This window comes from Carassius gibelio, chromosome B18, assembly GCF_023724105.1.
Source record: "Carassius gibelio isolate Cgi1373 ecotype wild population from Czech Republic chromosome B18, carGib1.2-hapl.c, whole genome shotgun sequence".
Lineage (NCBI taxonomy): Eukaryota > Metazoa > Chordata > Actinopteri > Cypriniformes > Cyprinidae > Carassius > Carassius gibelio.
Window position 1 is genome coordinate 3,254,282 of NC_068413.1, and position 27,612 is coordinate 3,281,893.

The 27,612-nt window shown below is 40.0% G+C and overlaps 1 protein-coding gene across 1 annotated transcript; it reads left to right on the top strand.

Annotated features, from left to right (window-relative positions):
• Window positions 1-26,630, top strand: LOC127977856 (zinc finger homeobox protein 3). Its single transcript, XM_052583030.1, has 9 exons — window positions 1-652; window positions 7,542-10,295; window positions 10,948-11,173; window positions 14,845-14,934; window positions 15,194-15,315; window positions 15,659-15,859; window positions 17,445-17,541; window positions 17,744-23,026; window positions 23,126-26,630. The coding sequence occupies exons 2-9, from the start codon at window positions 7,557-7,559 to the stop codon at window positions 24,433-24,435; spliced, it is 10,068 nt and encodes a 3,355-aa protein (XP_052438990.1). The 5' UTR covers window positions 1-652; window positions 7,542-7,556; the 3' UTR covers window positions 24,436-26,630.
• The last annotated feature ends 982 nt before the right edge of the window (window positions 26,631-27,612 follow it).

Consider the following 27,612-nt stretch of genomic DNA (forward strand, 5'->3'; position numbering starts at 1 on the left):
TGTTTTATATACATAGCCTATAATAATAATATGATTTTTAGAGCATGCATAATTATATGATTATAATAAAACATTGCGGTCACTTCTCCACTGCACAGGCTACTCATCATGTAAGTATTAAAGATTTCTGTGAATGTTTGTTTTCCCCCCAATCAACTGGCTTCTCATTTCACGGCAACTTTGCTGTATTATCTTCCTCTTTATTGTTTGTTGTTTATGTGCAAATGTAAAATTGACCTATAGTCTAATTCCATCACTGCCCCCCTCTCTCCTCCTTACATCTCCCTCCTCTCTCTCTCTCTCTCCCATCCTGGAATCTTATTGATCCAGGAGGAGCTAATTATCTCTTCCCCTCGTGACTGTGTAATCAGCACATGCGCAGTGTGTTAATTCCAGCCATTTTTTGCACGAAAGTAATTAGCAGGAATAAAGACCGGACTGTTTTTTTTTTCACTCTCTCCTCCTTCCTCGAACCGAAGCCAGGGCGCGTCTGTCGTCTGCAGTACAACCAAAAACAAACCCTTTTAAATGCTTTAAGAAACAGTCAAATACCTCGTTTAACTTCAGCAGCAGGATGATGTGTGAACGCATGCATCTGTGCGAATGGGATCTATAAACGTGTTTACAGGAATACAAAGCGACGCGTCCAAATGTAAGTTTGTATCCGATGACTGTTCTTCACCGATACTGTTGATTCTCTGCTCGTTTTACGCATTAGTTTACGCAGCAAGTATAAACAGCAATGAACTACATAATGCACGATTGTTTTGCACGACTGCTTGTTTTTGCTGTTTTTCTTTACTAGTTACTGTCATGACATGTTTATGACACATCCGCGAATGGAAAGCGCGTCCTGTTCACTTTCTTTGATGTCACCGTCTCTCGCGAGCTGAGTTTGAAGTTAGAAGATCTCTTCTGGTGTTCTCCTACCTGTTTTCTCCAAGAGTTGTCGCCCTCTTGTTCGGTGCTTAAGAAAAAGACCGAAAAGCGTAAAGTAACGTCCTTTGTGTGTGTGTGGTTTTGCTTTGACGAGTGCTCTTGTTGCTGTTCTGCATGTCAACACTGGTGCATCAGACTCGTTTTCAGAGAATGCATCAGTATTGGTTCGCGCGACGAGTCCAGATCTTCCGGGCAACGATGCGATACGAAGTAGCTATCCGAAGCCTCTGTGCGTGCTTCGCGTCGCGACGCACTTGCGCGCATGTAATAGCGTGTATTATTTATAAAGATACGCGGACTCAAAGGTGTAACTTTTTGGTTTTGCGTCTGAAATGAAGCGAAGAGCGTATAAAAAAAGAATTAAGGTGGCCTTGATGTCGTGTGCATGTTGGTCAAGCCTGCTTGGACATTCTTTCAACTGTGTGTGTGTGTGTGTGGGTGCGTTGTCCTCAGAAGTTAGGTAAATATAATAAAACCTAAAAGTGATTTGCAAAGGAAGAGTATAGTTTATTACATTACATTCTAAAATGTAAAAATAAAGTTTATTGTGTCGGTGTGTTTACAAACACAGAGAAGATAATTTTTTTTCTAGAAATTATCAATGATGAAATTATTCATAAAGTTAACGTTTTTTATTAGTTGTGTATGTGGTAATTTTAATTATTATATTTATTAAATCTGTAAAAATTTATAGTATGCTCTCTTTTAGATAAGGATGTTGTTGTTTGAGTATGTGTGTGTGTGTGTGGATTCGCTTGTGTGTGATCAACGGACCGTGTGTTTGGGTATTGTTTTCTGTCCTTTTGTGAATCTGTCACACTGTGACAAATAGTTTCTTTTTTGTTCATTATATAATATTTTTTGGCTTAATAGTTGAATAGATGGTTTTTGAGCAGCTGGGCTAATAAAAGCAAGCACTGATTTCAGGCTTGATTTAGAAACAAACATTTTTTTGAGAGTACCTTAATTAGACATTTAGCTCCTTAATGTTTAAATATTCACTTTTAGAAAATAAATAAATACAACTTCACATTTCTAGGTATAAAATCAGTGCTCGACCTGAAATGGAGTGCTTACCCTGAAGTAAAGAGTTCTACAGCGAGAAAATAAACACCGAGCTTGAGGAGCAGATACAGATAGAGTGAACACAGACTCTTTCTTCTGAGAACGCACACAGACACAAGGAGATGGTGTGGGGAAAAAGAGGATTGGCTCACAGGTCAGAGTTCACAGTGTTAGGGAACCGGGTGAAAGGAAGAAGATGGGATGAAAGGGCACAGCGAGAGAAGAGAAAAGTGGACTCTGCAGGGTAGCGGTGTCAAACAGATAGTGCTGAGCCAATGAGAGGGTCTGAAGGAAATTGTTCACGATAGGGTTTTGTTGAAGCATTTCTTTTAATGCATTAAGCGAATTTAGTGGATGCACTGTATAATATCAGAATATACATGATAAATTTGATGCTGGACACAAAACCAGTCATAAGTCGCATGGGTATATTTGTAGCAATAGCCAACAATACACTGCAATGGGACAAAATGATCACTTTTTCTTTTATGGCAAAAATTTATAAGGATTTTAAGTAAAGATCATGTTCCATTAAGATATTTTGTACATTTGTAAATGTAAACTTAATTTTTGATTAGTAATATACACTGCTATGGGCTCAAATTTTTTTTGCATCCTCAGATTCATTATTTCAAATAGTGGTATATCGGTCAAATATTGTCCTATCCTAACAAACCATACGTCAAGGGAAAGTGTATTTATTCAAATATTAGATAGCATTTTTTTTAAATTGACCCTTTTGACTGATTTTGTGGTCCAGGGTCACAAAATGTTTATTTTTGTGAGTTGTATACAACTAGAAAAAATATAACAATTATATTTTGAGGCGTGTATGTAGGTTGTTTTGTTTAAACGATGTGTAGTCTTTAACCTTGCAGGACAGTGTAGAGATTGCGTAGACATTGTTGAGTTTGTAAATAAGGTGTTACAATATCTGAATAATAAATTGTGTGCGTTCGTTTGTGAGTCTGTGTGCACACACTGCCTTCAGGGTTTGACTTTTTCTGTTTATCATAATAATAGCTGGGGTTGTGGAGAAGTGAGGCACATCGGCAGATCAGTCACTAAGGCCTCTCAAACACATACACATACACACACACACACACACACTCACGCTCACTTGCACACATGGAGGCACACACACACAAACACAGCTAGAGAACAATGCAAGGGGGCCCAGCCTGTCAGTTCAAATTCTGCTCTCAATCCACGCCTTAAACAGACTCGGTGTGTGTGTGTGTGTGTGTGTGTGGAGGGGAGAACGAGGGTGATCAGTGATTCTGCCTCACCTCCGCGTTACTGTCAACTCTCACCAGAATTCACTGCAAATATTAAACTATATTACACTGTCTGCTTTAGTCCAGGCAGAAGGAGGTGGGTGCTGTTTGCCGTGGCTGCTGAATATATAGATTGAAGGTATAATTTATAAAAGGTGCATAAACCGCAGTTATGAAAAGGTCAATGGGATTGTTGAACACCTTTTCTCGGAAATGGACTGGAAATGGAGACAGACAGCGCCTGTAGTGAGCGACAGAGATTTTGGGGAGTGTTTTCAAATAGTGCAGAAATGGATTTCTGTGGGGGTTCTGTACATGATTAATATTTTCTTACATTTATGGAACAAAAAGGTTGGTTTTATTGAAGGAGAGAGGGAAAACAGTTCTGTATGACTATTTGGTCTCTTACACACATCCTTAAATACCATTGTGACATTGTTTTTGCAGCTTGTATTTTCAATAGTTATATCAGTATTTGGGTAGTTGACATGTTAAACTACATCTGAAATTACACAATATGTACATAATTAAAACAATTATATAGTATGTAGAAATATATATTTGTATAATATATATTATATTATAATTTATAAACTTTGTATGTAATGTATAATTTTTCATGGTTAAAATTTCAACAAAGCCCTTTTTACTTAATGCATGAGCTGTTGGATTGTTAACCAGTAGTTACATGGTTATCTTAAATTATTTTTTATAATTCGGTAGAGTTTTTGCAAACAAATTAATTTCTGATGGATAATATAATGTTATTTGCCAACCATCTATTTTCAAGTCAGTAATTATCCTCCAACAGAATGTAATCTCTTGTCAGTTTTTGAGGGTGCATAAATCATTGGTTAATACCACGGTTTAAAAATAAACATATACTTATTTTGTTTCTTTTAGCAAGTCAGTTCCATTTTTGTTTTGCATGTTATTCAGCTCAACAGGATTATGGATTTTGGAATATGATCTAACTGTTAAAAGGAGTTAATTTTGCACAAATGTTCTTTTTCTTTTCCTTTCACAGTGCATATACTCTGGTAATGAATGCAGGATATTTACCTGATTAATCCTTGCAGGTAAATGCTTTAGTGCACACACAGTGCCACTTTCCATGAGATGTGTGTACCAAGTTCTGCATTTTGAATGTAGAAGAGCAGCATACAAAGCGTTTCCCATGTGTCGGACTCGTCAGAGGCATAAGATCAAGTCAAATAAATAAGAACACTTTCAGTATTGCATTGATTTCATAATCCTGCCGGATCTTGCTGCAATTTAGATCAATACGTTTACATCACGCTCAGACTTTCACACTAGAAACTGATATGTGTGTGACTTACAGTAAGGATGCTGACAGAAGGCATCAGTGTGCATGTGTGAAATATTGGCCTACATTCCTGACTGCTAGAAACTGATATACTCAAATGCAACTGTTAATACTGCATGCCTAATTTTTTTTAGGAGACAACTGTCACAACACTGTCACAATCCCGCTGTAACATCAGCATTACCTTTTGACTTATGACCCTACATTTTTGTCAGTCGCTTCCTTTTTGTATGACATATAGGAAGAACATCTGCATTTTACTTCCTGTTAGCATATTTTGTTCCTTGCTGGCTGACTAATCTAGAAGCATTTTAAGGCCTCTTTTTTAAAAATTATATAAGTAATACATTTCCCCCACCACTCTCGCACTCTCTTTCGTCCACTCTTTCTTTTTTTCCCCTCTCTATCTTTCTCTATTTCTTTTGAAGTTTCGCTCCTGAATGGGGTAGTGTCTCTAATGGAAATGGGGCATTAAATCAAAGATCAAAGACAAGCACACAGCAGAGAGGACAGCTGTCTAAATACAGTGGGAGAAAATGTGTATGTGTTTGTGTGACTGCGAGAGAGAAGGGAGAGGGTGTGGGGTTAGCAGGTTCAAGTTTGGTTTGATTTGATACTGTCATGATAGAGTTCAACCGTCGTAACAGTTTTCATTCTTGTCTTCAGACATTCACGCATGTGCTTAAAAGGATAAAAATAAAGCATATGTTTCAAAAGCTGGCAAGAAAATGAGAGCACACTTCAGTGTTGCAAGTATTTTTTTTTTTCAGGTACTCTGTAGTTTAAATATGTGCTGTGTCATGTTGTAGGCAAAGCATGTTTCATAATTATTAGTTGTGTTGTATGGTTGTATCTGTACAATAGTATGTTTGCTGTGGTGCTGAGGCAACATTAGATTAGCATTAAAACAGGAAGCAGAGTCCCTGAATCAGCAAACTGCGCTGTGAATGTGAATGTGAAATCACTCTCTCTGACAAAACGGCAGTGCTTCCCAGACAATATGTTTTTTGTCTTTTTGTCTGTCAGATTAAGCACTTCCTGTCAGTGGTCAGAAAATGTTGATAGTCAGTCCCAAGAGGTCAGACTAAATATTAAATGAGCTATTTAATGTATGTGCAGTTTGCAACCCTTCTTGCAAATTTCTATCAGTAAACATGAAGTAAACATCAAATTAAAATGAATAAAACAATAGATTTAAATTAGTAAACAGGTTGTTATAGCTTTCATTAGTGAACAGTTAGTTTGGTTATTGACAAACGTATTTCTCACACAAATTATTTTGTAAACACTTTATATTAAGGTGTCTTTGTTACAGTGTAATTATGCATTTAAGTACGGAGTAATATAAATTAACTGCATGTACTTACTATATGGTTAGGATTTGGGATTGGAATACTTGCATGTAATTATGCATAATTAATTGTTATTATAAATATATTTTTGTGTGTACATTAGGGTAAGTGCTGGTACTATTAGTGTCAAGGTTCATATAAGGGTTGGTGCTGTTTTGTGTAATCCTCAGCCAACATCTTGGTCTTAATCTACACACATGCTTCTAGAGAGTAATTGGTTTAAGATGTGTCTTGATTCCAGCTGTGTGCCCCCTATCAGGTATCCCAGAGAGATGGGTAATTAACCTAGCAGCTAATGAGATACATCACTAATTACACCACACACTCTTGCACACACAGAGCAAATAAGACTGGATATTCATCGATCTGTACAGGAAGTCTAGTTTGTGTCAGCATGGCGGCCTGTTTATGAATATGTATCTCCAGCACTCTGTGTTCCTTAAATGAATGGACTTCCATGTTCATTTTTGAAACATTGCTTTTGGCCTTTTAAGCCTGTTGTTTTAGGTCCTGTTTGAGCTTAAATCAGTGAACACATCCTTTTAGTCTGGTGTGCTAGCATTCTGCTCTTGCTTCCAGTAAGATGCTTAGCATTCACGCTATTGATTTTCCCATTAGCACTTTAGCCCCCTCCAGTAGAGAGGATCAGAGAGAGCTCAATATAACAGCTTGAATCTGAGTTCAAGAATCCACACTCTTCAACCTAGAAACAGAGCAATTAGCCCCCCAACTGCAACTCATAAACCCTATACCCTCCTCAGACACCTTCTGTGCACATGCTTGTTGTTTTTACACTATTTAGGTGACTTAACTGTAGATAAAACCAGTAATAACTATAAGCACATTTTAATAATTTAGCTGTAGCCCATGGTGTAACCACAAGGCAGGCTTAAGTAGAAACATCATATGTTTGCATTTGTAAAATGTACCAGCAGCACAGACTTACACAATTAAAATGCCTGTCCAAATGTGAACCTGTTTCTACTTAGCATTAATGCAAATTACACTTATTTAAGGTACCTAATATAAGGTGAACCATGTTGTGGAAGGCTGCATTAATATAATTCAATTTAATTCACTTCAGCTGCTTTACTGATCAAGGCCTTTGGGGGCCGTGTCTCTGGAGAAACCTGGGACTATAGTCAATAGGGAACTTATTCCGGAGGCCCTGTCACGGGGCAATCCCCCGTAGACACGGTCCTATGTTCTGCTCAGTTGCCTAAAGGGAAATATAATGCAGATGGAGGGGGATGGGGGGAGCTGAGACAGACAGAGACATTTAATTGAGCAGATCTTGGTGATTCCAGGAATTGTCTCTCATGTAATATTCAGCTCTCTCTAATACAGCTTGGCAAAGAGCTATTGATCACAGTCTAGACCTCTCTCTGCTTTCCTTCACTGTTCCAGAGTTGCCTGTCTCTGAGTGGTGACTCTAAAGTTTGTTATGCTGCTCAAATGTAAAATACTTTTTATGTTGTTGTAATTATGTATAGTTCAAAGTGATTTTGAAAATCGTAATCAATGTTGTGATTTGGATTAAAATTTTTTACACATTTTCTCTGTCTTTCGTTCTCTCTCTAGGCCGGGGTGGGAAGAATGTGCTCAGTAGTTCAGAGGATGGAGTGTTGTGACTCTGTCTCCAGCAATGGAGCCTCTGGCCCCCACACACAACAGCCTCCTGGGCTCTGCAGACCACTGGCCCCCAGTCCACTCCTACTGGCCAGAGATCAAGCCATTCATCGAAGCGCAGCAACTCTGTCCATGCAGGGTGGACTAGTGGGGCAGGCTGAGGAGGAGAGAATTGCAGGGAGGCATGAAGAAAAGTTTAGGGAAAAACAGGTTAACGAATGTTCAACCAGAGAGATGTTAAAAGATACAGCGGAGAGGGAGAAGGCAGTTGAAGAGGAAGAATGTGATGTGGAGAGGCCTATTGGAGAGATCCTGTACCAGCCTGATGGGTCTGCCTATGTGATGGAGAGTAAACTTACAAGTGGTGTGCCCTCCTCCTCGTTAGGGGCCCCTACCTCCATTGTTAGAACCTGTTACATTTCTTCATCTCAAAGCCCCACTCCACAAATTTTTCGTGTCTTCCAATTGCATAACCCTGACGACAGTGATAGTCTAGCTCTGGTGACCTGCCAATCCAAAGATAATGCTCCTGACATGGCAGGATCATCAGAGACAGGAGTGACATGTTCCAGTCTAACCAAACCCATCCTGATGTGCTTTCTGTGTCGGCTGTCCTTTGGCTGTACACGCTCATTTAGGGCTCATGCTTGTCGGCAACACAATGTCACCATTGACGATGAAGAACAACATCTGCTGTCTTTAAAACACACCTCTGCCATTTTACAGCCTGCCGGCCCAGGCAATCTGCCGCTCCTCTGTTTCCTAGAACCAAAAAGGAATTGTGAGTCTGTGGTACCATTGAACTTGGCATCTCTGACCTCTGGTAACATCACAGAGGACACAGTAAGACGGAAACATTATGAAGACCCTCTGACCTCTAAGCCAGGACTCCCTCTCCTGCCCTCTCCACCCAGAACCTCCCCTGCTACCTCAGTACCAAGCCCTGCCAAAGACCCTTCAACCCTGGGAAGAGAGGGCACACAAAGAGGCAAGGAGGATGAGATAAGAAAGAATGGAGGAAGTAGTGAGGGAGGAGAGAGGAGATTGTGTCTAGAGGTAGGCAGCACAGTAGATAACAGTGCTCACAGTATTAGCAGCAGTAGCGGACAAGAGCACATTACTGAAGCTGCTCTGTCAAACCAAAGCATTTCAAAACCTCCAAACTCTGTAACAATAGCAACCAGCTTTATGAACAACACCAAAACCCTTACAGACTCTGAGTCAGAGTGTGGAACAAGCTTTAACTGCCACGACCCTGCACCTGCTTCCCTTGTTGTGGTAAACCCGTCCACGGTCACTACTACAGAACAACTTGCCAACCAAGAGAGTGCCACAGCAACCGAACCAAATGACCAGTTAGAGAATGGTAGTGCCATAGCAATGGAACCAACCACCAGGTTGTCTGAAGAGGACAGACATGCTGTGACTCATTCTGACCTGCTCAATAACCATAGCCATTCCAGTTCCCCTGCACTCAGTCCAACCTTACCACAGACTAGTCAGCCTATTCTTGAAGAAGGACACTCAGACACAGCCTCTAGAGGAAGGTTGGTGGTGTCTGGTGATGGAGGCTTCATTGCAGCCGGAGACGATGTCCAAGGATCATCTTTCACTTTTGGTGTTCAGGCCTCTCTGGTACACACCAGAAACTCCTGCAAGACATTGAAGTGTCCGAAATGCAACTGGCACTACAAGTACCAGCAAACTCTTGAGGCCCACATGAAGGAGAAACACCAAGAGTCAGAGTTCGAACAGTGCCCATATTGCAGCAGTGGGCAGAGTCACCCACGCCTAGCAAGAGGCGAGACGTATTCTTGCGGATACAAGCCCTTCCGCTGCCAGGTTTGCCAATACTCCACCACCACTAAGGGCAACTTAAGTATCCACATGCAATCGGACAAACACCTCAACAACATGCAGAGCCTGCAGACGCAGTCACATGTGCACACCCCGGCATCCCAGCCCAATCCTTTAACCCATTCGCATCCTACTCTCACTCACCCTACTCTCACTCACCCCACCCAAGCCAGCTCCCCTTCTCCATCTAAGCTCCGGGGACATGCATCGTGGCGATGTGAAGTCTGTGACTATGAAACCAATGTGGCACGGAACCTCCGAATCCACATGACCAGTGAAAAGCACACGCACAACGTGCTTCTACTGCAGCAGAACCTAGCACACATGCAACGTCAAAGTAAGCACAATGCCAACGAGCTTTACCGCCACTGCCAACCTCAGAGTAAACTGCCCGATGCCATCACTCCTCTGCCCTGCAATGAAACCTCTTCAAGGAAACTCTTTGATTGCATTTTATGTGGCCGCTTTTCTTGTGACACTCTCGAGGAACTAAGTCAACACCTGAGCATGCAGAGGTCATTACCAAATTCCTACTGGAAGAGCACAACAGGAGACACCCATCATTGTCGCCTTTGCCATTACGCTACGCCTCTGCGAGCTAACTTCCAACTGCACTGCCAGACAGACAAACACGTACAGCGCTACCAGCTAGCCGCACACCTTCGAGAGGCCAGTAGTCAACATGGAAACACAGAGGAGGAGGAAGAAGAGTGGCGTCTTAGGTGTGTTGCTGCAGGAAGTCAGGTGCAACTCAGATGCAACGCTTGTGACTACGAGGCTAGCAGCTTGGAGAAATTGAAGCTACACACCATGAACTCCAGACATGAGACCAGCCTAAAACTATATAAGGTAAATCTCACAATTCAGAACCTGAAATTCTGTGTACTAAAGGTTTTGGGCCTGATATTTCTGTCAGTAAAATCCACAATAGCCCAAGATGCCCTGAGTGACGCCATTCTTCCCAAGGTTTCTTTGGTAATTGAGATGGATTGTATGTTATTTTTTCCCTCCTGCTAATGTGGTCCATTAACTCAGCACATCTCTAATCAGTTTAGAGTTTTGTAAAACAAGTGGACTGGTGTTTGTCACTGTGGATGTGCTTTCATGTCATAGTGTGTGCATATGATGTTTCACTGGATTCATTTGCTTTAAATCTGTCCGCTCAGTTTTCACTAGACCTCAGAGGGAGGGGTTTACTGTTTATTTGAGCAAAGCTTGTTAAGTAACATCTACATAGGTGTTTTTACAGGGTTCTATTGATCCTGTATTGATCTATATTGTGCTGCCCACATTAGAGGAAGCCACATATTGATCATTTATGACTACATGGTCAATATATGGTTTCCGCTAAAGTACTTGAGTATGTTATTTACTGGTGTTGAAATGTGAGCTGGATGAAGTAGAAGAGTCTTTTATTCATTGATTTAACTTCTTTTCTTATTTCCTTCTTTCACTGTCACCCATGCATACATGTTTAATGTTTATCTTCTCTTTCTCTCAGTATTTGCAGAAGCTGGATGGAGTGGAGTCTGAAGATGTCTGGCTGCACTGTGTGCTGTGTGATTTCTCCACTCAGAACAGCCTTTCTTTAGTGCAGCACTCCCATTCATTGAGCCACCAAAGAGGGGAGGGGCTGCTCAGACTGCAGCGAATCCAGAAGGGTCTGCAGGATGAGGAGGAGCTTGGTGCCATCTTTACAATCCGAAAAAGCCCTGCTCAAGAAAATGGTATGAAACATGCACGGACGCTTTGTAAATCATAGAAAACCAAGTTAATTTCCAGGCTTTTGCAAAACACTAAAAAAAGTCACATATCAAGGGAGGAAAATTAGTAGAAACCAACACACTCATAAACAGAGCCCCAGCTTTTGATGCTAGATTAACATTAGGGATGAAGTCAGGGAGAATTCCTTAAAATCCAAATCAAAAGACTAACTGTCCCTTGTGTTTTGTGCTCATGACGCTCAAGGCTCTAAAACACACAACAGAACAACAGAGGGGGAGGGGCTGACAGACATGCCAAAAAACAGAAAGAATAGAGAAAAGAAGATGGCAGATATTTACACTGGGGTAATTGAGAAAACCGGGTGGTGGAAGCAATTAGCATTTAGTTCTAACAAAGAATAAGCTCAGCTAATGAGTTGAACAATAGCCTGACATTGGCACCCAGCCTTTTTGTATGTGTATATGTACTGTGTATTTGTGTGCAAGAGAGAGAGAAAAAGAAAGAGAGTGAGTAGTGTGCTCTTTGTACAGAATGGTAGGAATTGATTTTGTTAATTGACTTGCCAATAATCACATTTGTAACATCTTCACTGGCAAAAAAGAAGCTAAACTAGAGGGTTAGCCAGTTAATGCAGCCAATAAAAGCTCAACCCACTAACGAGGCATGAGTTAATTAACATTCTCCAATTAGCATTTTAAAGGAAAGGCACAGGAAATGCCTAATATAGATTCCTAAAGACTGACAAGTGTTTATTATACAATGTTTTTGTGTTATTCACATTTTATGTGCTATTGAAAATGTATGTACGGTATACTGTGCATGTCCAGAAAGGTAATAAAAACATCATCAAAGTAGTCCATGTGACATCAGAGGATCTGTTAGAATTCGTTGAAGCATTGAAAATACATTTTGGTCCAAAAATAACAAAAATGACGACTTTATTCAGCATTGTCTTCTCTTCTGGGTCTGTTGTGAGCGCATTAACGGCGCTGTTGAAGTGTTTTTTGGTGCACCCAATAACAAAGATAACACGTCAGCAGGATTGTACGTCAACAGTCACAGCAGTCGCACTCACAACAGACCAGGAATAGAAGACAACGCTGAATTAAGTCGTAATTTTTGTTAATTTTGTACCAAAATGTATTTTCGATGCTTCAGGAAATTCTAACTGACCCTCTGATGTCACATGGACTACTTTGATGATGTTTTTATTACCTTTCTGGACATGGACAGTGTACCGTACATACATTTTCAATGGAGGGATAGAAAGCTCTCGGACTAAATCAAAAATATCTTAAACTGTGTTCCGAAGATGAATGAAGGTCTTACGCATTTGGAACGACATGAGGGTGAGTCATTAATGACATAATTTTCATTTTTAGATGAACTAACCCTTTAATATTATATTTTAATCGTTAGCAGCACTGATCTGTGTTCTCAATTTTGTCATATTTGTTTAGGAATTGTTAAAATCTTTAACGTGAAAAAAAAATCCTAAAGATGGAAAAAAGAAAGAAAGGTTAAAATACAGTATTCTAGAGGTAGTGTTATATGCAGGGTACAAGAACAGGTTAGCGGCCAGTGTGTCGTGTACGATCAATGCTAAATTCAGTGAGTGAGAGTTGAGTAGCTGTTTCAGTGTGAATTTGAACCTGTAAGAACATCGGATCAGCGCTGCTTCCGACCTGCTGGAGCACCGCAGCTGAATGGCTGGTTATTGATCTCTTTAGGAACACCAGGGCATTGCCTAATTTATAATCAATACTGGATCAATGCTGCTGAGCATTTGTATATTGATCCACGGGACGAGTAGGAAGTGCTGATGAAGTGTGTGTTGAGTGTGCGCCTGGAGTGTGTTAGCATGTGTGGGTGCATCTGATCACTTCATTACTGGCCGAAATGACCTCACCATGCTGAGCCATGGCCATCTGTTTTGTCCAAGACGTACATGCAGAAAGAAGCAAACACAGATGCATCATGACCATTCAGAGTGAATTAACACCCCCTCCACACACACACACAGACACCCACCCCTTGAGTTTGAAGTGGATTTCGAATACAAAATTAAAATATTTATGCCTTTGATCATTTAAGTTGCATGATTGCATGTAAAATATGTTTGTCTTAAACAAAATGTGGTTACATTTTGATTATATTTGTATAAAAAAATTAACCAAAAAATTGATTTAGTACTATTTTGCATAAAATGTACAAATTGCCATTTTGGCACCATGACGTAACATGACATGCAACATATTATATGAATTTTCACTATTTAATGATTTTTTTTTTTACATTTCCATCCCTAAGCTTTTTTGTTTTGATTTTCCCTGTGAGAGATGCTTAACAATAGATTAATATTTTTGGTCAGGTTCAGCGTGGTGTGTGACTTTGAGAGAATGACTGAGCGAGAGGGCTCAATAGGGGCGGTCGTAACTAGAGCGGATTTGACAGTTTCAGGTTATGTGTTCTGTGTTTATGGGTGTGTTGGTTTGATAGGAAATCAATAGCGTGTCTGTCAGGATAATTGGTGTTCAGATGGCCTTTCTCGCTCGCTCTCTCACCCTCTGTCATAATCACCTTCTCAAAGAACCACCAGAAGATACCTCGGCCTTCCTTTGATTGGTCTGTTATGACAACCCTTATGCATTTTTTTTGTTTCCACTTGCCCCCCTCCCCTAATACCACAACCGCCCCCCTTCCCAAAACCCACCCAAATCAACTCTGTTCTTCTTTTCCCTTCCCCCACATAGCAGAACAATTACTCTGCTAAGAAAGCAGAAAGGCAGAAAGCAAGAGAGAAGAGGATGAGGAGAGGGAGGGAGGGAGGGCGTTGAATGGGGTATCTGGTTTAGTGTGTCCCGAGGCTGTGTGTTTTGTACGGAGCTCAGCCGAAGCTTTTAGACGCTGTAAAAGAACAACAGAGCATCATTGCGCTTTTTGAATTTCCAACTCTGTGGATTCTTTTTGTTTGTGGAGTTCAGAGCTCATCTGCAGGATTAAAAAAATAACAAGCCAAAACTGAAGGCTGTTGTTAAAATACTGCCAGTAAATGTCATCCCACGTGTTCTGCATATGCAGTCAGTTCAATTTTCAGCAAAAAAAGCCTGGTTTTGCAAAAAAGCTACAACTAGTTTCAAACTGAGCGCAATGCAGGGACCTATTGTAAAAAGATAATTTTTAAAGCCTGTCATGGCGGCATTGTTCACCAATTTGTGCTTTGAAATGGACTCTTTGTGTGTGACCCTCCTGACCTCTACTGCATTATCTTCCTCCTGTGACTTTTCAAATCCCCACAGGTCAAATGAAGCTCTGCTGACGCCGTTGACTTTAACTCTGCCTCCTGATTTTCTTTTCTCGTATCTCTCTTTGTATGTTTTACTGTAGATGATCAATATTTGTAACTTTTGTGTTAATCTAAAGGAGATTGTGTACATTATTACTGTATTGTGTGGGTCTGTCTTTGTGTTTAATATGTTCGAGCAGGTTGTTTGGGTCTCTCCGAGCTAGTGGAGACTGACCCCTATAGGTTTGAATGTGATTCTGCAATCAATCTTGTTTTACAATTGAACATACATGCGATATATTTCATGCAATGATGAGTTGGCTGAATAGAGAATTTGTCAAATGTGAAGCACTCTCTGAATTTTTCTCTCTTTATTGGCTTTTTAAGGAGATAAGAATGGGATGGACTGTCCCACTGAGGCTACGGCTAACCAGGAAGACAGAAATAAACATGGAGACCAGACAGATAAAAAATCAGGTACTTAAAATATCCCTTGCAAAACAATAAAAACTAAAAAGCTTGCAATAGTGATTTTGCATCTGGTATTTCTTAAATGTATTATATTTCTTGTTAAAATCTAAAACAGTAAATTATTACTATTATCATACATCCACTATTATTTGCATTTTGCATTGTTTTTCCCTGCTGTCCATGATCCCAATTGGGAACCACTGTTATACAATAAGCTTATTGTTGTAAATAATGTGCGCGCTCTGTTTGCTGCTGCTACTCACAGAAGGATTTATTCAAATGGAAACGGAGCAAAATGAGTCGTCTTCCAGTCCTAAGCGTCCCTCATCTGGATCTGATGAGTCAGTTGAGCCTTCTCCCTGCAAACGGCCACGAATGCAGGAAGAGGTGTGCAATATACTCTGCTCTATTATTTTTTTTTAACTAAAATGTACCATGATGCTGCCATGTTATTTGCCATGTTATTTACCTTCAAAAGTTCTTTAAAACCACTGATGCTACATACCATTTTATTATTTATAGGATTAACAACACTGGCCCACAATTACTTTTCTGTACAACTAGCAGAATAGTAAAAATGAGTAGCTGTGCATACTTTCTGATACAATCACTATACATTGTGCAGAGAAAAAAACAAAGCCTAATATGATATAAAAGAACTGGATACTTCAAATACAGTATGTAGTAATTGAATATCTGTAAATATTTATGTTTGTTTTCTCTCACTCAGATGTGGCATTGTCCATTTTGTCGGTTCCATCATACTGATATTGAGCGTCTAAGGAGTCATGTGATGAACCAGCATGCAGTTCAGCCTGCTGTCCGCTGCCCACTGTGCCAAGACACACTGCACAGTATTGCCCTCTTGCGTACCCACCTCACACATCTGCACAGTGTCACTGCAGACTGCACTCAGAAGCTCATCAACACGGTGAGGAGAAAAAAAAAATGCAGTATGCAGTATGTACTATGTAGAATTAGAATTTTTTGCTTATGTATAGTTTGTAAATTTGTAAAAAAAAAAATAAAAAAAAATGTAAGCAACCTAGGATTTTGGGACAAAACAAAATTCCATTCCAGCCACAATCCTATCTGGAAAAAAAAATCCCTAGTAAAAACATATAAACTGCCTTGAAACTAAATAACTGAAGACATTAATAATTGGTTTAAATTAATAAAATTAATAAAAATCGTATTTGTACATTTATTCAGTTTTAAGGCCTTACATGTTTACAGCGGCAAAATAATCAGCTACTTGGCTATTTTTTATTTATTCAGAATTTTTATTACATATTGGCTAGTGCTGGTTAAATTATGCAATGTTGTGTAGGCCACATCCAATTTGCTATAGCCTACTTATATGCTATTTTGGCCGTCAGCCATGCTGATTTCTAGATATTAAAAAACCTCAGTCTAACGCTATTTCTATATATGGTGTAAAAATTGTGTTTATACAAGAAAATGTTCAGCACTTCGTGTATGTGTGTATGCGAAGGGCTGTTCAGACCCTCAGTGACTCCAGCACAAGCGAGCGGAGACAAGTAACAACATTGAGTGGGGGAAGGGAGAGGTAGCTGCCTCAAATCCAATGAATATTAAAATTAGTTTTTTTATCTGCAGAATATAAATTGATACTAATGCACCCATAGCTTGTTTGAAGCCCAAGCAGACATGCCTCACTGTTTCTGAAAGGTTGGACATTTTTTTGCCAATTCCGTCAGCTTGTGCTGAGTGCTTTTTCTTGCGTAAAAGGCTTTTCTGTCTTTCTTTCCATTCATGTATTCCACCCTTTCCTATCTTTCTTGGTCTTCCTTGCCCTCTGTTCTGCCATCTCTCTTGATTTCTCTCTTCGGCACTTTGAATTCCTCTCCCCCCTTCCCCAGCCGAACTGAAATACAGTAATGAAAATAATTGTGCTTCATTAGTTCTAAGCCAGTGCTAGGTGATTTTCGTTATGAACCATGCCTGGTAATTATGTTCTAAATTAAATGTGACCTTGAAGAGGACTTGTGTGCTTTCCTTGTGTCCCTTTAATACAGCACTTTCCTGAAATGGTGTGCTTTGTGATGGAAATAACAGCCATTTTGTTTGGTTGCTCTCCCTCCCTCTCCCCCCTAAAGTTGCATTGATTTACACATTTTAAAGTTGAGTGGGTACAGAAGGAGAGGGAGATAAATAGTGTTTTATTTATTTATTTATTTATTTTTTATATACACATCCAATGTTAGCTAATTGTGTTGTCACAGACCAATGAGGGCTTCTATTCATACTTAACCTTTGAACTCCTTTAAGTGTTGGTTCATGACTGCGATTCCATTTTGCCATCTGAAGTTAAGGGTCTATTCTCTAGCACCATGCATAGTTAATGCACACATGTAGCAGGGACACAGCATAATGACCAATCATTTTCAGAGATAACAATCAAATGACTTAATAATGAGATTTTGTGGATTAATTAATCCACAAAATGGATTTATCAAACCTATTATGATTTCTTTTTTTCCCCTTGTGATCAGGTGATTGCTTCAGACGTGCTGCCAGAAAAGATGTTTTTATCAGTGCACAACTCGGATACACAGCCGATAAATTCTAATGAAACAAAGAGACTGGATGGTTAGTATAAATCTCACTATTTGTTAAATCTTTTATTTTTAATCTAGGTTGGTTATTTGGTTGACCGTTCATATCTGACTCAATTCATCCAAAAGTAATTTATCAATATTTGTGCTTGGTTTAATTACCAAATTAATGAAAGATTTTCTTCAAATGAATTTTGCCTTATGAAAATATCACAACTTCCTTTTTTATTTTTTAGAAATTCCAATCGATGCTGAACCTGAGCGAGGTACAACACCTCACTTGGAGACAGCAAAAATCTATAAACAACCATCAGAAGATGCGGAATCCACAAAGGAGAACAATGCCGCTTTACCTTGTTGGCAGAAAGGCTGTAACAAAGCCTTTACATCCTCAAGTGCACTCCAGACACACTTCAACCAGCTCCATAGCCAGAAATCTCAAACAGCAATATCTGATCGCCATATTTACAAGTACCGGTGCAATCAATGCAGCCTAGCATTCAAAACCCCTGAAAAGCTGCAGCTGCATTCTCAGTACCATGCTATCAGAGCTGCGACTATGTGCTGCCTCTGTCAACGCAGTTTTCGTACAATGCAGGCCCTTCGGAAACACCTTGAGACAAGCCACCTGGAGTTAAGTGAAACCCAGATACAGCAGCTTTATGGTAGTTTAATGATGAATAGTGAGACCCTGATCTCCGGAGACCTAACTTTTGGTGAAGAGGAGGGATTGCCAGAAGAGACTGGAATGAAAGATGATGAAGAATGTGATTTGGAAGAAAAACTAATTCCTACAGACAGTGATTCAAGTTTGGTTAAAGATAATGTTGAATGTGACTCTAAGCAGCCCGTTTGTCCTATTAGAAAAGGTCCAAATATCACAATGGAGAAATTTCTGGATCCATCAAGGCCTTTCAAATGTACGGTTTGCAAGGAATCTTTCACCCAGAAGAATATTCTCTTGGTTCACTACAACTCAGTGTCACACTTACACAAACTTAAACGATCTCTGCAGGACACAACAACTGGCACGCAAGAGCCTGTCATCAATGCAGACCACAAACCATTTAAATGTGGTATTTGCAATGTAGCATATAGTCAGAGTTCAACCTTAGAGATTCATATGCGCTCTGTCTTGCACCAGACCAAAGCTCGTGCATCCAAGGTTGATTCATCCACTTCTAGTACTGAATATCTTGGCCCTCCCCCAGGCAAGGCATTGTCCAACATGTCTGGAACCATGAAGCCTGCTACTTCCTTGAACAATGCTGGTCTAAGCCACCAACAAAACACTGAACTCAATGCAAACCCAGAAACCAGTCATCCTTCGACATCTGACATGATGAATACGTTGGTAAACATGATTGATTCAGCTACTAAGCAACAACAGATGTCATTACAACAACAACAGCAGCAGTTAGCCCAGGCTCAAGCCCATCTCCAACAAGAGCTCCAAAAGAAGGCTGCTATTCTTCAGTCCCATTTATTTAATCCTGCACTTTTACACCATTTTCCTATGGCAACAGAGGCCCTTCTTCCAGTGCAGCAGCAACAGCAATTGCTTCTTCCTTTTCTTATTCCGGGAGGAGAATTCCACATGAATCCAGAGGTCAACCTTAAAGGCTCTGGGCTAAGCTTAAGCACATTAAAACCTACTGTAAATGAGGATACTGCTGAGTCTGCCAAAAAAAATTCTAAACAGAAACTAAATGAAGATTTTTCAATTCAGCCTGAAATGGATGAACAGAAACTGAACAATGATCGACCATGTGAGAAGGACACAAATGGACAGAACAGTAATGAAGAATCAAAGGAAATTGATAATGTAGGCACCAATGAAAAAACACATGATCATAAACCTCAAGAAAATGAAGACATAAACAAAGAGATGTCAACCAGTGAGAAGATTTCTGATGAGTTTCTTCCACCCAGAATAGCCCATGATGCACCCGGGAATGCTTCAAAGGCTTTGCTTGTAAACATTGGTTTTGAGTTAGTCATGCAATACAATGAAAATAAGGAGAGATATCAGAAAAATCTTACTGAACCTATAGCATATGGTGGGGATGTGTCTGACACTAAAGAGGTGGGTCTTTCGGAAGATATGGAGAAGCTAGAGTGTGGGTCTTGTGGGAAGCTTTTTTCAAATGCACTGATACTAAAGAGCCATAAAGAGCAGATTCATCATTCCATATTCCCGATCAAGTCATTGGAGAAATTTGCCAATGACTACAGGGAGCAATACGACAAACTCTTCCCACTGAGACCTGCAACTCCAGAGGCTTCTCCTGTCTCATCGCCGTCTCCTTCCCCTCCTGCGATTCCTAGTTCTTCAGTGCAGCAGCCACAACAACCAGTGCAACCAATTATTCCTGCCTCTACAATCAGTACTACTCCTTCCACTGTCTCCATCCCTCAAGTTAAAGCTCCATTAGCTCAAATTCCCTTACCCATGGAACTGCCACTCTTTCCCCCACTCCTAATGCCTCCCATACCTTTGCAAGCTATAACTCCTCAGGTCTCTGTACATCTGCCCCCAGTGGAGGCTGGATTGACTCCTGATTTGACGCAGCTTTATCAACAGCAGTTGACTCCAGCCATGTTACAGCAACAAAGTAAACGGCCTCGAACCAGAATCACAGATGACCAGCTTAGAATCCTCCGTCAGTACTTTGATATCAACAATTCTCCAAATGAGGACCAAATTCATGAGATGGCCAACAAATCTGGTTTGCCACATAAAGTTATAAAGCACTGGTTTCGGAACACTCTATTCAAAGAGCGCCAACGCAACAAGGATTCTCCGTATAACTTTAGTAACCCTCCCATCACGACACTGGATGATGTAAAAGTGGATTCTAGACCACCATCTCCTGAACCAATAAGACAAGAGATTTATGGGAGTAAGAGGTCCTCAAGAACCAGGTTTACTGACTACCAGCTAAGAGTATTGCAGGATTTTTTTGATGCCAATGCATACCCCAAAGATGATGAGTTTGAGCAACTGTCTAACCTCCTTAATCTTTCTACCCGTGTGATTGTAGTATGGTTTCAGAATGCCAGACAAAAAGCTCGGAAAAATTATGAGAACCAAGGAGAGGGAGGGAAGGATAGTGAACGCCGAGACCTATCTAATGACCGCTACTTCTGTACTTCCAAAAACAATTTCCAATGTAAGAAATGCAACATAGTCTTTCAACGCATTTTTGATCTTATCATTCACCAAAAAAAGCAGTGTTACAAAGATGAGGAGGAGGAAATGCGGAATGATCTGAATGAAACGACAATGGATTTTAAGACTGAGTGTCATAGTCCAATATCTGGACCCTCTTGCTTTACACAAGCAGCTTCTTGCTCAAGCCCCTCCAGTTCTTCTGTGTCTAGTACTAATGTGAAATCCACTGATTCTGAGCATATGCACACAACAAGTCTCACTGGAGAGCTTAAACAAACAAATGAATCATCCTCTGACTCCAAACTGACTGTTAGTATCAACTCTGAGTTTGATGAATTAAAGGAAAGAGCGCAGCAACCAAAGCCTCTATGTGAAGAGAACCAAAATGTAAGCACAGAGGTTCCCTCTCACCCATCTCCTAAACGACAACAGATTTCCTGCAAATCTGAAACAAACTCAGCTCCATCACAGAGCTCCCAAACTATTTTTAGTCCTTTAGAAATTCCTTCAACTGAGCAACAACAGCTACAGAAACCGGCCCAGGATATGAGCCCTTACCACTGCATCCAGTGTAAATTGAGCTTCCCCTCATTTGAACATTGGCAAGAGCACCAGCAAATCCACTTTCTTACCCAAAGTTACTTTCCCACCTCACCGTTCATAGATCGTCCTGTAGACATGCCTCTAATGCTGTTTGATCCTGCTAATCCTCTACTTGCAAGGCATCTGCTTTCAGGAACAATTTCCCAGATGGTTACAAATCCACCTGCAGTGACCACAAATCCTGATTCAACCATAAACTCTCTGAAGAGGAAACTTGAAGAGAAAGCAGGATCCAGTTCAATGGAAAATGATTGGGAAAACAATGGGGAGGAACCCCAGCGAGACAAACGTATGAGGACCACTATAACACCAGAGCAGCTGGAAGTTTTATACCAGAAATATCTTTTGGACTCCAATCCAACACGCAAGATGCTTGATCATATCTCCAGCGAGGTTGGTCTCAAGAAAAGAGTGGTTCAAGTCTGGTTCCAGAACACCCGAGCTCGAGAGAGGAAAGGCCAGTTTCGGGCACTGGGTCCATCTCAAATCCATCGTCGCTGCCCATTCTGTCGAGCTCTCTTTAAAGCACAGACTGCTCTTGCTGCCCACATACGTTCACGACACTGGCATGAAGCAAAGAATGCAGGCTATAGTATGGCAATGCCTAATATTACTCAAGATCAGGAAGGTTCTCAAATCAAATCTGATCTCTTTGATTTCACCAATTATTCTCCGTTTTTGAACTCCACTGATGATGTTGACTCTTCAGTATACAAACACATTGACCTGCCTTCACATCAGCAGCGTCTGAGCCCAAAACCTATTAAAGGTGAAGGTATGGAAGATTTTGAGATGCCTTCTGTGTCAGTTTATCAGAATCTTGAACAAAGCAAGCTGAATAACTGTGACACTAACACAAACGAGGCCCATGGCCACACAACTAATGGAGGAAATGACTCTCTAGAGGCTAAACTTGGCAGTATTGACCACATGTCTCCCGGTACTGAAAGAGAGGCTTCTTCTGAAAGTGATGAAAAGATGTCTTCTGGATTGGTTAGCCCTGCAATGAGCTTTAATGCTAAAGATTTTGATAATGAGTTAGTCTTAGATTACAGTGAAAATTCCAGCCTGGCTGATCCAGCTTCACCATGCCCTGGTAGCTCTTACAGTCAGAGCTTTGATAACGACAGACACAGTCAAAAACGCTACCGCACTCAAATGACCAACCTTCAGGTAAAAGTGCTCAAAGCGTGCTTTAGTGACTATAAAACCCCAACAATGCTTGAATGTGAAGCCTTGGGCAATGACATTGGACTTGCCAAGAGGGTTGTTCAGGTGTGGTTTCAGAATGCTCGTGCCAAGGAGAAAAAGGCCAAGCTTAGCCTTGCAAAGCAATTTGGCACAGAGAGTACTTCTATTGATAGACCTAAGACAGAGTGCACTCTTTGCTCTGTTAAATACAGCGGCTGCTTGTCTATTCGTGACCATGTCTTCTCCCAGCAACATCTTGCCAAAGTTAAGGAAGCCCTGGGTGGCCAGATGGAGAGGGACAAGGAATATTTGAGTTCAGTATCTACTCATCAGATAATAATGCAACAAGAAGTGGATCATCTAAAAAAGACAAGTGATGTTCTGGGAATTGTCCAACCACAAGCTATACTGAGCTCAGTGGGCTGTAAGCAAACTTCTCTTCACTATCTGAGCCAGTCTCCAATGTACTCAGGTCTGCAGGCGCAGACCGATGCAAGCATACCAGGTGGTAGCAGCACAATGACTGAGGATTTTTCTTCCATAAAAGCAGGTATGTGGCTAACCTACACTTTGTTTTTAAATGAATTTACTTACAAAAATGTTGGTCTCTTGTAATCCATACTTCTTTATGCATTCATTTTTATTTAAGGTACCAGTGACCCTCCTGTAAATGAGCTGACCTGCAAGCCAACCATGATGCCCTCTTCTGCCATATCAGCTGTGGATGACAAATATGTAGTTAGCACAACCAACACTATCTCGACCCCAAAGACCACAGAACAAGAACTCCAGTTACCCAAAGAAAATGACACAGAGAGTAACAGGATTCCCACAAACAAGCTTGGCAGTACTCCATTGGGAAATGGTACTCCTGCAAATTCTTGCAGAAGTAAAGAGAAGTCCGACACTTCCAGACCAACAGTATGTACTCCAAGTAAAGGAAGAGAGTATGCCATGGACCAAAGTCAGCTACAAGCTCTCCATGCAGCAATGAAAACTGACCAAGTTTCTCTACTCCCTAGTCATCTCCTGCCCTGTCTGATGCCTGGTTTTCCTCCACTTTTTTCTCCCCATATTCCCACACCTATGCCTGGAGGCCTCCTGCAGCCCATGTTTGGCATGGATAGCATGTTCCCATATGGTCCAGTCTTGCCACAGGCTCTAATGGGGCTGTCCCCGGGCTCCATTCTCCAGCAATATCAACAAAATCTGCAGGGTGCACTGATGCAACAAAGACTGCAGCTGCAACAGAAACAATTAATGCAGCCAACAGAGAAGCCAAAATCTAGCCCAATCTCTGCTCGCCTCAATGCAGAGGACACCATTTCATCCAAACATGACAAGAAGCAAGGCACACCCATTGGCACAGATTCCCCCTCCATAAACTCTGTCAATGCTAAGCAGCCAGAAGTGGACAGTAACCTACTTCTAAGCCACTGTATTGTCTCCAAAACAGAGTGTAGAGCGGAAGGCAAGGATAGTCACCTTTATGACTGTCTTGCCTGTGAGGTATCTCTTACTGGGAATGCAGAGCTCATCAAACATCTGGAGTACCCTCAGCATAGACAAAGAGTGGCAGAGAAACTGAATGCCAAAGAGCATGCTTCTCCTCTTTTACCTCACATCAGTCCCTCATCTACCTCTCAGTCAAACCCATCCAGTAAACAGAGATCTTCTACAACTGTCCAGTCTTCTTTAGGGACTCCTATAGAAACCTCCATCCCTAACCCAACCAACTCTGACCAACCCGACAGACATCTCCAAAGCTTGCCACTGACTTCAGCTTTACCTGAGCTTTCCCAAAGCTCACCGGTTTCTCCCTCACATCATGTTCTTTCACCTTCAAATGTTACCTCAAGCCTGACAAGCCATGCAAAGACTTGTCACATAAAACCAATGGATTCTGTGGATGGGCGTTGCGACAGCAATGAGTCAGAGGAGGGGCAAGACTTGACATAATATATTGGAGCAAGAGATGCTGATGCTTTCCTTAACCATTGTTTTTATAGCTTAAACAGCCTCAGAAAAGACTCCTTGGGAAAAAAAAAACTGGAGGAAAGTTGAACAAAACGTCTCCATTGTAGATTACGCTTGGGGAAAGCTATGACCCAGAGCTAGTTTGGCAGACTGTTTTAAGAGGACTGAATCCTGTAGGATTCAACTCGCATTAACAGTGCTTGTAACCAAAAACAAGTGTCAGTAGAATGTTTTTTTCCATTTCAATATGCTGGTTTTTAACTAAAACTTGAGTATATGTAAACTGTTTGAAAACTAAAGGGTGCACAGCTAAAGACTGGTGAAAAGAACCTAAGATGGTTTCATGATAACCTAACTAACCAAAAGTCTGTTTATAACACGTATGTTTTAACAGACACTCATAAAACACCCACTATTTTTTGCCCTGTCAAGTGTTAAGATATTATATTATTGGCTTAATGAAGTGATGTAATGTATTTTGATGTTGTCTTCTCTCAGGTCAACAGCTCTCAATTTTGTTCTGTTACAAGACATACCAATAGAAAATATATGAAGCCCAAAAGAAATGTGTAATGAACGAAAATGTCCAATTCTAATTTGTTTTCAAAGTCCTGAAATTGCAGCTAAGCTAGTAGATGTTTTTTTTTCTTGGACATGTACTTGTCCAGACACAAAGCCTATTGCAGACCGTTGTAAATTGTGGGAAAATATTATTTTGTTTTTTGTTTTTTCGAAAAAAATGACAAAAAAACATTGTGTTAATGATAGATACATGTATGAACATTTTGGTGTTGCGTAGATTGTTGAATTCAAATGACTTAATTGTATGGTAGGTTTAAAACAAATTACTTGTATATTTAACTTTTGTATTGTCCCAGTCAAAGACACTTGAGGCTATTTAGCCCATGCTCATGTTAAAACATAGCATTTACCCTCTAATGCTGTTGAAAATTGTCACTGTACAACCAACTTCCTCTCCTGCACTGAGCCAAGTTGAAAGACCCTATCTGTGTATAAATTAGATTGATGCACATCTAGAAGATATTTTCTATTTTTGTTGTCTTCTAAACAGAACATTTCGATTGTGCACTTATTTTTTATTTTTTGCCTTCAATACTGTAATTTCACTTTTAAGCCAGTAGTTTTTTTTTTTTTCATTTCTTCATTACATGGTTATTTTATTTCTGCACTTGCCGAGACTAACAATAATTACAGTGATTATATTATGAAACAATAATAACTTACAGTATTGCTTTAATGAAAAATCCAAAGATAAAGTAGTCTTACCATTGGTGCATACAAAGGATGGGGGAAAAAACTTTATACTTTAGAAAATATTACTGTTTTTAAGGAATGGAAATCTTTTTAGATGATGGAGCCACCTACGAGAAAACTGTTTTAGCTAACTTATTAGAACATTTCTGACCTCATATATGAAACAACCAGAAAACCAAAAATAAAAACAAAACAAACAAAAAAACAGAAAGCTTACTCTGAAGATATGGGACAGCACTGTTGTGCAGCCAATGTAGTTTGTATTATAGAGGTGGAGTTTACAGTTTGCTTCTCTGTGTCTGGCCTTTCTTTTTGTCTGGTTATCTCTTTTGATTTGGGTTCATATCGTTTGTTCTACTAAATGTACTGGGTCTAATTGTTGAGGAAATAGAGCGTGCTGCTAATGTAGGTTTGTACTAAGATGCATGCTTGATTTTACTTTTCGCTGAAGCTTTAATGACGACCATCGGTAGCCACAAACCCCATTCCTGTTCCACTGCAGTTGTGTCCAAACATGACTGTGAAGACTGTGACTCTCCATGAACTACATTATGTTCTCCTCTTAGCCAACCAATGTTGAAAACCAATGATGTTATATTTATACAAAGTTTGCATTCCAAATATCACATATGTCATTTCAATTGATTTTGTGTTTTTTTTGTTCTCTCCATTGTATTTTACTTCTAAGGGGACTGTAACGTATGCTCTCACTCCTGAGTCTGGACCTGCTGTGAGAGACTGTTTACTCTGCGTGTTCCTGGAAATGTTATTAATGTAGCGATCGCCAAATAATGTATGTTCATGATGCACTTGTGTTTATTCATGTGACTCACTGGGCTAATGTCTCCTGTCCTCTTATATACAAGCATTCAAAGTGAATAAAATCCGTTTCCTTTTAAGAATTTGACATGTCTTTATGGTCCTTGGAGCACCCAGGGAAGCTCTGTCTTTATAAAAGTCCTTATGACTCCCGTGTCTGACAGATTGAAGGTTGCAAGTAACACATTTTCACCAAAAATGCACACCAAATTTGTAGTGATCGAAGTTCTGTGATTTGATCTTGTGCGTTTCTGCTGTCCTTAATCTGATTGCATGCACCCTACTCTGCTGAGGCAGTGTAAAGGAGACGGGCAATCAGCCAAAGCACTAGAAATCAATGGAGGTTAAACGAGACAAAATCAATTCAGCTAAAGTTCAAACTGAGATTCAAGTTCATGTATATTAGCAAGAGACTGCATTGATAACAGTTTTGACTTGTGCTCTATGTTATGCACAGGGTTATTTAGAAGAAATATATATATATATATATATATATATATATATATATATATATATATATAATATGTATATATATCTAATGTTCTCTGTATGTAATGTTAATCAACTGTTTTTGAGGAGTGTTAATGTAGGGTCAACCGATCAGTATCACAATAAACACCAACAGGGTGGTTTATTTGCAAGAAGCAGTTTATTTTCTATAATTACCAGATGACTGATATCCCACTTATCAATTGCATACAAATAAATTCACATAAAATATTAATTTCAATTGTTCTATTAGCTTGCTTACAGAGATGTTCTGACTGAATTGTCGATTATAGTGTTTCCTTTAGAAATTTGGCTCACCAGTCGCCACTGACCAATCATGATCAAGTATTAGGCTGCATTCAGGATAGGTAAGTAAAACAACAATTAACGTTATACATTTTCTTATAAGCCATACAATAATATTGTGTCTGATATACCCTATTATGTTTTATATTTTAGTATGTCATGTTATTAAAATCAACTAGCATTGAACTTTTTAAAGTTACATTTTCTAAATATAGAACGTTCGCAATACACTCAACGATACTTTTTACCGACTATTCGTTGATTATAACT

Excerpts from the sequence above, each read along its gene's own strand:
- LOC127977856 (XM_052583030.1), top strand. The coding sequence starts at position 7,557 with ATGTGCTCAGTAGTTCAGAGGATGGAGTGTTGTGACTCTGTCTCCAGC. Across the intron at positions 10,296-10,947 it reads CCAGCCTAAAACTATATAAG|TATTTGCAGAAGCTGGATGG; the intron begins GTAAATCTCACA and ends TCTTTCTCTCAG. Across the intron at positions 23,027-23,125 it reads TTTTTCTTCCATAAAAGCAG|GTACCAGTGACCCTCCTGTA; the intron begins GTATGTGGCTAA and ends TTTTTATTTAAG.